Below are 10,690 nucleotides of genomic sequence, written 5' to 3' on the forward strand. Positions count from 1 at the left end.
TTTAGATGAGCAGTCTGATAATTTAGCAAGTGTGAAGTTGAGAGAGGTGGTTGTGGAATAAAGCTCAAGAAATGAGGGCTAAGGAGAGATCCTTGGGGACAGCAGTTTGGAAGCAAAAGGAATTTCCATTGTATGTGGAATTCTGGTCCCAATTTTGATTTATAAAAACGGTGAGGGTAATCTCAACCATGCTAAAAGCTGCTGAGGAGTTGGGAAGGGAGAGAGTGTATACAGTCAAGCCGCAATCACAAGGTGTCACTGAGAGTTTGGCAAGATGAATTTCATACCGTGGCAGGGATACAAAATGGTGTCTCAGGAAAGATGGAAATAAATGTTGTCAACTCTCAAATTTTCAAGGATGTCAGCGGAAGGAAGGTTGAAGATAGTTATGGTTGAAGGACATTGGGTTCAAAGGTTGTGTGGGCATTTATGGGGAGGGGTGATAGATTTAGAGACAAGGCCAGTATCTAAAATGTGAAAATTGTTTAGAATGTTGTTGTTCATGGGGACTATGAGGATATGTAGGGTAATTTGCAAGTTAAGGGGAATAGGTTTAAGGGAGTGGGTTGGAGTGGTGTGGAGCACTCGAAGACATTTGGTCTAGTGGAGAGGGAGGAACAGCAAAGAAGCTGATTGTCAAAACAAACTTACTGACAAATGTGTGCTTCCTGCGTTTACTGAATTTACTACAAAGATTTATTTGTTTACCCAAGATTTGCTACTCCTGAAACCCCTTTTATAATTCTACCATTTAGTTTATATTGCCCCATCTATTCTGCCAAAATGTCATTCAACACTTTTAAATTTAAATTTGTCTGCCTATTTGTGTTATTTCCCTGAAGTCTGTTACTATGCTAGTCATTATTTACTTCACTTTGGGTTTTATGGTATCTGAATTGAAGTTACTCTGTATACCAAGTCCAGGTCAGTAATATTGATCAAAAAGAACAGCAGCCCTCATCCCGTGAAATGCCAATGTAATTTCCCTCCTTCTGAAAAATAACGGTTCATCATTATCTCATTTGGTGTCCACTCTGTCACTACCCCTTTAATTTCTTGAGCTTTTAATTTTGCAGAATGATTTGTGGCACTTGTATTTTATTTTCAATCAAGAGTCCATTGCTCTACTCTGCTTTATCCAATTTTGCTGGGATTTCATTAATTAGCCCATAGTTTTCCACATGCCAATTAGTTTTGTCCTGGGATTTTGTCGTTGTCTGTGCAATGGAAATGTTTTCATAGTCTGGGCTGTAGTTCCTTGGTTTATCCCTTGTCTAGGGGGAATAGTCGGACTTTAATATCTAAACTGTTCAATCCTCTAACACTAACCACCATTCTAAAGAGGGGTGGAAAACTATTCTAAAGTAATGATAGAACTGTTCCCCAATGCCTCAGCTCGCAAATGGATGCCACACGTGAGGAAAATTCCAGGTTCACTCACGGGCATGTGTTAACTTCTCTCTTGGCTTACAGCCAAATAGCCAAGACTGACTAGAAGGAATGAGTCTTTCAAGGTGTCTGCTCCAGGTCATTATCAAGCATCCTCTTGCTGAAAAAGTAGATGTTGGTGAAAGACAGGATTGGTTTTATGTCGGAGCTCAAAATGAATTGGAGAGAAGGATCCTGAGCAGAGTTTAGAATGTTTAGCTTGCTGTAGTCTGGAGTGGTTGAGGTACTCGGGATAGATTCCTTTAAAGGGGAACTGCAAACCTTGAAAAAGGTTTTGCATTTTTTAAAGAAAAGCTTTCTCATTTTTTTTCCCCCTCAAGATTACGGTTTGTTTCCTGTGTTAAAGAAACTCTGGCAGAACTTTCAGTCATCAACAAGTTGTGTGCAACTGTATTTGATCATGCTGACATTATTGTTGTGGATTACTGACAGGCAAGCATTTGGTGTTGTAATTATAATTAAATCCATCTTTTTTGCAATCTCTATAACTTAATTCCCATATTTAAAGTGGGTTGGCATTTATTGTCATGGTTTGTATATTAATATTAGTGTCTAATCTATTTATCTTCTAAGAAGCTGTGCAAACTTCCAATATTGTGTGAAATTTACATGAAGAATAGGGTGTTGTTTTTAAAGACTGATGCTTAGTAACCTCCAATAATTTTTTTTTGAGTCAGTCATAGAGATTTACAGCACAGAAACAGACCCTTCAGTCCAACTTTTCCTTGCCGACCAGATATCCCAACCCAATCTAGTCCCACCTGCCAGCACCTGGCCCATGTCCTTCCTATTCATATGCCTTTTAAATGTCGCAATCTTACTAGCCTCCACCACTTCCTCTGGCAGCTCATTCCATACACGTGAAAACGTTGCGTGAAAACGTTGCCCCTTGGGTCTCTTTTATATCTTTCCCCTCTCACCCTAAACCTATGCCCTCGAGTTCTGGACTCTGCCAGAAAGGACTTTGTTTATCCTACCTGTGCCCCTCATGATTTTATAAACCTCCTATAAGGTCACCCCTCAGCCTCCGACACTGCCTATTCAACCTCTCCCTATAACTCAAATCCTCCAACCCTGGCAATATCCTTGTAAATCTTTTCTGAACCCTTTCAAGTTTCACAACACCTTTCTGATTGGAAGGAGACCAGAATTGCATGCAATATTCCAACAGTGGCCTAACCAATGTTTTGTACAGCCGCAACATGACCTCCCAACTCCTGTAGGCGAGCATACCAAACACCTTCACTATCCTATCTATCTGTGACTCCGCTTTCAAGGAGCTAGGAACCTGCACTCCAAGGTCTCTGTTCAGCAACACTCCCTAGCACCTTACCATTAAGTGCATAAGTCCTGCTAAATTTTATTTTTCCAAAATGTAACACCTTGCATTTATCTGAATTAAACTCTATCTGCTACTTCTAAGCCCATTGGCCAATCTGGTCAAGACCTGATTGTAATCTGAGGTTCCCTGTTCAGGTTATTTAAATTGCTGTTCAGTGTCAGAGTTATGATAGACTGAGCCACATTAATAGGTTAACCATCATGCATCTGCTCCAAAGTCTGTGAGGCTCCCAATAGTTCCTATGTCTCTGTAATAATGCATTGGGTTCTGGCATTGAGAATAGAACAATGACAGTTGCAGCGAACATGCAGCTGTAAAGACTTGTTGCTTGATAGCAACGCTCTTCAAAATAGTAAAATGACTGTTGTTGGGGCTCAGTTTGGTCTAGGAACAAACTGGAGTGGGATCAATGGGAATTGACTTGTTCAAATTATTAATAGCCAGTGAGTTTTTGTGGTGATTTCTCTGCTTCTATGGGAGTCCTAACTTGTAGTGTGCATTGAAAAGCGCAGTTTCTTTGCAGCAAGTGACATGCTCTTACAAGTGTTTTATACAGCTTCTCTAGGAGATCCATAGATGATATGTACTGACAGAATCTCATAACATGAGGTGAGGTGGGGTGGGAGTCACACAGATGTTTTGGCTTTCTTCTGTGGTGTAAGCATTCCATGACAGGAGCAATAAATGTTGACCATGGCTCCAGGAGCAATGTCCCTCTTAGTATCAGCAAATGTTTTGCCTAACTGAAAGGCCTGAGTTTAAATTCTCCTCTGAAAGATGGTTACTCAGCAATATTTGCATTGCTCATGCGTCAGCTTGGATTTTGTGAAATAATAAGACCATTTCAAAGAGACATTGGCCCACCTATAAGGAAAATAATCTTCAGTTTTATTAATTTAAAACTAAAAATCACTCTTTTATCATTTATCTAATTTATGTATTGATATAAAGTTTTTTTTGAAACCAATAATCGTACTATTGCATCTTTACACCAAACATCATGTATTCTTGGCAGATTAAATTTGCACTCATCTGACCACTGTCAGTGGGTGGGGAAGTAAAATGGGATTGTGCTATAAGATTACTTGATTTAATAACTTCACTCTTACTACAAGAGTTTTATTAACAGTGCATTATAGAAATTTATTTTGACCCATTTCCCCCCTCAGTCGAAGCAAAACACTCCGAGAAAGGGAGAGAGAACGATCGTTCATGTGCACAGGGGCATGAGTTCTCGGTCTTCTCTGGAATAGCAGTTTCTTAATGAATTATTTTGTCATTGTTACAGGGAGGAGCATCCAGATAAGGCAACATAGATATTGATTGGGTGATCATTAAAATCAATGAGCATCAACAGTAAAGATTAAGCCATCTGCTGTTACACAATGTCCTTAATCTTAATTGGCTTCAAGTAATGGATACTTTTCACCTTGTTAAACTGACATTACATACTAAATTCTTCTAATATTCTTAAATGGCTCTACATAATGAATGCTTTTCCACCTTGTTAACCCAATATACTTGCCTCCAGCACCCCATTGTTAACTACAAGTTCTTATCTGATGAGTCATGCTCAGCTGAACCTTTTGTTTCACAAAACCCATAGCTTAGCTTTTTCCCTACCTGCTCATATCCGATACACATTCTCCATTTGATTAATCTAATTCTGACTACTTATTTAACTTTCTGACTTTTTTCCTGTACATTATAAGTATGGCAGGATACTTGTTTTGAAATATTGTAAACCAAAGATAATTGTTTCAAAAGTGTGAAATGCTGAAATCGTTTAGTATGCCAGCCAATATCTACAGAGTGAGTAACAATTAATGATTCAGTTCAATGACCTTTTATCAAACTGGCCACCATCAGCAATGAACCATGTTTAAACAAAAACAGAATTGGGTAAAGGGGCCATGAAAAGAATAAAAAAATGTCTGGTAGGATGAAGGGTCAAAGTGATGAACCAATTGTATAAAATCTTTTCTCGTTATGAAGCCTGGTCTTAAATGAAAGAGAATTGGAAGCACAGAAGTAATGTGGTAGGAAGGAGACCAGAATCACACGCAATATTCTGACAGTGGCCTAACCAATGTCCTGTACAGCCACAACATGACCTCCCAACTTCTGTACTCTGAACAATAAAGGAAAGCATACTGAATGCCGCCTTCACTATCCTATTGACCTGTGACTACTCTCAATTGTCAATCAGGACTGAAGCTGCAGAGCCTTGAACTGATCCATTGACTGTGGTGTTGCTTAACAATCCAGTTCAGTACCACCATACTATTTCTATTAAGCAGATTTGTAGGACTTGGTTTAGTGTCACCCGGCTGGTATTGTTTTCTAAAGACTAGTGCACTCATGTGATCTGCATTGATCCATGGTAGATCTCCTGGCTTGATGGTTATTCTTCAGGTCAGGTAGCATCCAAGGAGCAGGAGAATTGATGTTTCGGGCATGAGCCCTTCTTCAGAAAGGGCTGCTGCTCCTTGGATGCTGCCTGACCTGCTGCACTTTTCCAGCAACACATTTTCAGCTCTGATCTCCAGCATCTGCAGTCTTCACTTTCTCCTGGTTATGCTTCAGCCAAGCAATGTTCGGCATAAGGTTACTGACTCATCAGTTGAGGAAAGATGGTAGGTGAAAATAAGCTTGAGATCTTGTCTGTGATTGAACTGATTTCTGGAAGCTCTCTGAAGTCTGGACTCAACATTGAGGGCTTTCAGGGCCACTCCCTTCTTACTCTTTACCTCAGTGCCCCCGTCTCTGGTATGTCTGTCCTGCCTGTGGACAGGACATAACCAGGGTAGGTAGCAGATGTGTCTGGGATGTTGGCTGTAAGGTTTGATTTTCTAAGTATGTCAGACTGTTGCTGGACTAGAGTGTAGGATAGCTCTTCCAATTTTGGCACAAGTTCACAAATCTCTCATGGAGGCAAAGCAGCAGCCAACTGTCACACAGCAAGAATTTTCAAACAACAATGTGATAGTGACCAGATTTTCTTTTAAAAATGGCAATTGGGGATCTATATTAGCCTCAAGACATCAGGGAGAGCTCCCTTTGCTCTTTCAGTTGTGGCTCAGATCTTTTTGCATCCATCTGAGAGAGCAGACAAGGCTTCAGTGTGACATCTCCAATACAGGACAATGGCTCTGGAAGTTAAATACAATGAGAGTAATTCTCACTGCCTGTGCCTGGTATTCGAATTATGATATCCAATTTTTTTTAATGATATTGGGAAGTCAACTTTGCCATGGCAGAAAGTAATTCTCTATATTGCTTTCTATTTGAAAGGTGCTAAGATATCAAATTACTATTTGTAATTCTCATCAGGCCTCATGTAAAATTCCACATTACACTATACTGTCTTGCATCGAGTGTAGAAGTAAGTGTCTACTTTTTGCTTTCAGCTCGCTTCAGTCTCCATGGAGACAGAGCCCTCCATATTGGTTGATATTCCTGATGCTCTGAGTGAGAGAGAGAAGGTTAAATTCACAGTTCACACCAAGGTAAGTCCCCTCCTTCATGTGTACACAAAGTATAAAAATGTCTAACTTCCATTAAAGCCATTCTAAACAAAATGAGATAAAAATAATTGACTGGAATAGGTGCTTAGAACTTTCAAAAGTGAATCTTAGAAATGTCATTAGAGAAAAGAATTTGCAATATATTAAATACCAACTGTTTACCATCCTATGATACTTAGGTGGATGGAGAAAAATGGTTCTGTGTTAATTAGTAAAACTTTTAATAACTTGATCAGCAAAGCTGTCTGAATGTATGATTTATTTCTATGAATCTGTTTTCCCATCAAAACTGAGCCATCAGTTGGAAAAAAGCAACATTTTGAAAAACTCAGACAGCATCTGTAATTGGTGGGGGAAAATTACAGATTTAAGGTGAGCGGGGGAGAGAATTTGTTCTTGCTTACTAAGTACCAACTAAACAGGCTATACAGCTGTGAACCTATCATTCTTTCTGGAGAAAGACACAGGGCTGCTAATAAACTCCATTGTTTAAGGCCTGAAAATTTCTAGGGGATTACAGATCAGCCAGTTTAACATTGCTGGGGAACAAAAAAGGAATCATTACGTAGGCAGGCAATAGAACAACTGGAAAGAGGAAGTATAATAATGGATAGTCAGAATTGATTTCAAAGGGGAAAATTCTGCTTAACTAACCTTACTGAACATTTTGAAGTGTGAGTGGCAATGCAGTAGATACATTTTGTCTGGATTTTCAAAAGGCCTTTGATAAGGTCATTCATAATAGCCTAACGAATGATTTGGGAAATATGGAATCTGAGATTGGAGGTAATGTCTCTAATTGATGTCAAGACAAAACTGAGAAGCGATAAATGGTAATTATTCAGTGATTAGAAAGTTCAGTGCTGGGACCACTGCTGTTTTTAAAACTTGGATTAATAATTTTAGAATTTGGAATCAAAACTCAATTTATGTTTACAAATGATGAAATTGGAGGAATAGCTGATACTGAGAAAGGTTGCAACAAATCAGAGCATTACTAAAATAAGGTTCAATAGATAATTTGAGTTAATGTATTTTGTGAATTCAGTAATTACAAGGTGCAAGTCTAGCTGCAGTAGAACAACAAATCTGCAAATAAAAATACAGTATTCACTAAAGGTTGTGCTACAGGTTAGCAAGCAAGGTCTTAAAGTTAAATACTGCAAACGTCAACCCATGTTTGTGTCCTTGAGTCTAGTTTTTGCATGTTAGCATAAGTTGAACCCCACTTTTAGTAACAAAATGCTTACATTAGACATCTCAATTTTTCACACCAAAATGCATATTTTACTTAGCAGTACTTTAACAACTGAGGTTATTGTTTTGGATGCCAATAAAAATGAAAGTGACACTATTTTGTACTATTTATTCAATAAACTGTCAACCATTTAATATGAATGACTGTTATGGTTTTTGTCATGGTTTTTAAAATCCCTACATTGTGCCTTTATGCATTCTGCATATAAGCTGACTGCCATTTTGTTTTCTTTGAGGACAAGCTGCATGCTGATCCCCAAGATAGAGTCCTAGAAATGTACAACATGGAAACAGACCCTTTGGTCCAACACGTCCTTACCGACCAGATATTCCAACCCAATCTAGTCCCACCTGCCAGCACCTGGTCTATATCCCTCCAAACCCATCTAAATGCCTTTGAACTTTGTCAAATGCCTTACTGAAGTCCATATAGATCACATCTACTGCTCTGCCCTCGTCAATCCTCTTTGTTACTACTTCAAAAAACTCAGTCAAGTTTGTGAGACATGGTTTCCCACGCACAAAGCCATGTTGACTATCCCGAATCAGTCCTTGCCTTTCCAAATACACGTACATCCTGTCCCTCAGGATTCCCTCCAATAACTTGCCCACCACTGACGTCAGGCTCACTGGTCTATAGTTCTCTGACTTGTCCTTGCCACCTTTCTTAAACAGTGGCACCCACGTTAGCCAACCTTCAGTCTCCTGGCACCTCAACTATGACTATCGATAAGATAAATATCTCAGCAAGAGGCCCAGCAATCACTTCCCTAGCTTCCCACAGAGTTCTAATTCTGAGAATATACTTTGAAATGTAGGGAAGGTCAGCGAAACTTGTATAGAGCATCATTTATGCCAGAGGGAATGCATTGTGTTTTTGATGTCATCTTGAGGCTCTGGAGATGGCACAGAGAAGATTGGCTGGAGCAGTACCAGAAATGAATAGGTATGTATCAAGAAACATTGACAAGCTGGATTTGTTCTTTCAAAGGCAGAGGGAAGACCTAGTGGAGGTCTGTCACATTATAGATGCAGAATATCTACTCTTATATGGAAAAGCATTGCAAAAGACAATTGATATAAGATGGTTACCAAGGAATTACGGTATGGAATTCATGAAACCTCTTTATACAAAGAGGTAGCAATCTGTAACTGTTAGTGAGTAGTTGAAGCAAAAATACAGTTTTAACATTTTAAAGGAAAGTTAGGTCATCTGTGGGATAAAGGAATAGAGAATAATGAGGAAAAAGGGGGAGTGTATTCAAGTGAAGCATAAACTCTGAAATAGGTTCAGCCAAATGTCGCGTTTCTTTGTTCTACATAAGCCGTTATGCAAGCAACTGAGCTCCGCTGATATTCGGGCTTTGTACCATTGCAGAAATCTCATTTAGCCTTAATGGGTAAATAACATATCTTCCATTAGACTATGTTCTGATAGAAGAGTGGACCAGCTAACTTACTGTAAGCACTGTCAACAGACAGCTGTAATCTGAGGAATCTATAAATAGGTTTTTGACTTCATGACATTGCTGCCATGTGATTGCTGCATCATATTCAATGAACCTGTACGCACTGTTTCAGTTCCTTCAAAAAGTATTAATTATCAAATGTATCAACAGTGTGTACTTTACTAATAGACTAGTAATCTCAATTATCAGCTCTATTGCTTTGCTTGCATTTCCGAACTTTCTGCATACCAGAAAGGGTTATGAATTACACTTTCCCATCAATATACTCAAACATTGAGTAGGCTTAATAAATATGCAGTGGTTTTCTTATTTCTTATTAAAAGTATCCTTACAACGTTCTGACTCTAACCTATCTTGTCAAATACTCTTGACTTAATCTGTTTCTGTTTTTTTCTGTGCTTTATGGAGCTTTTTGTTTGTCTCTAGCTCAATTAATGTCTTTACTAAATTATTTCTCTCCTAAATTAGGTCTCTTTTACTATTAAGAAAAGAATCTAAGGCACTGCTTTCTCTGCTTTTATGATCACAAAATTCGACCCACCTAAAAATAACATTGAAAGTTCTGTTTTTGTCCTGTTATAATCATCTGAATTTCTTAATGGTCATTTTTGCATAATAAACTGAGTCAGAAGTTGGTGCCACAGTCATTTTAGTTTTTGGGGGTGGCTGGGAGAAGTTGCCTTGATTGTTCATTTTGCACGCTTCCCTTTATTTGCTAGTTCTTATCTCAAATCTCAAGTGCAGATATTGAACAAACCCTTCCTTCAAGATAAGTGCTTTCAGCTGTACTGATAAAAGCAATAGATCAAGGCATACAGCTCATTAGTAGTGATGTGCAAAATGATGACGAGGGAAAAACTGTAAATGTTGTAAATGGCTTAAAAGGAAGTGTTTTTGAAACGCTCTTTGTGGTTTATCTTGATATTTGAAAAAAGATTCTGAGCATTAACATTTTGGGAGATAAATGTTTCTGATAACTGGTGAATGGAAATATTCAGATATTCACAGTGACAAATCATAATGACCACTTCAAGAGATAGACACTAGCTGCAATTTAGGGTACCTTTCATTGTCCACTACTTCCTGGGAACTGACCATCCAGAACCTCAACGCCTCAGGGGATCTCCCATCCACCGCCTCCAATCTCATAGTCCCACTACCCCGCACCGCCCGTTTCTACCTCCTGCCCAAAATCCACAAACCTGACTGCCCCGGCCGACCCATTGTCTCAGCCTGCTCCTGCCCCACCGAACTCATCTCTGCATACCTCGACACGGTCCTATCCCCCTTAGTCCAAGAACTCCCCACCTACGTTCGGGACACCACCCACGCCCTCCAGCTCCTCCATGATTTTCGCTTCCCCGGTCCTCAACGCCTTATCTTCACCATGGACATCCAATCCCTGTACACCTCCATCCCCCATCACGAAGGACTTAAAGCCCTCCGCTTCTTCCTTTCCTGCCGTACCAATCAGTACCCTTCTACTGACACCCTCCTTCGACTGACTGAACTGGTCCTCACCCTGAACAACTTCTCTTTCCAATCCTCCCACTTCCTCCAAACGAAAGGAGTAGCCATGGGCACCCGCATGGGCCTCAGCTATGCCTGCCTCTTCGTAGGATAGGTGGAACAGTCCATCTTCCGCA

At 39.5% G+C, this 10,690-nt stretch overlaps 1 protein-coding gene across 1 annotated transcript in view; it reads left to right on the top strand.

The window, feature by feature from the left end:
* The window catches only part of snx5 (sorting nexin 5), a 49,838-nt gene that overhangs the window by 3,987 nt on the left and 35,161 nt on the right, over positions 1-10,690 (top strand). Inside the window, exon 3 of the mRNA XM_043696339.1 lies at positions 6,202-6,300. Coding sequence (XP_043552274.1) covers positions 6,202-6,300 — 99 coding nt within the window. The remainder of the gene's footprint in view (positions 1-6,201; positions 6,301-10,690) is intronic.

Source organism: Chiloscyllium plagiosum, chromosome 9 (genome assembly GCF_004010195.1).
Source record: "Chiloscyllium plagiosum isolate BGI_BamShark_2017 chromosome 9, ASM401019v2, whole genome shotgun sequence".
Taxonomy (NCBI): Eukaryota; Metazoa; Chordata; class Chondrichthyes; order Orectolobiformes; family Hemiscylliidae; genus Chiloscyllium; species Chiloscyllium plagiosum.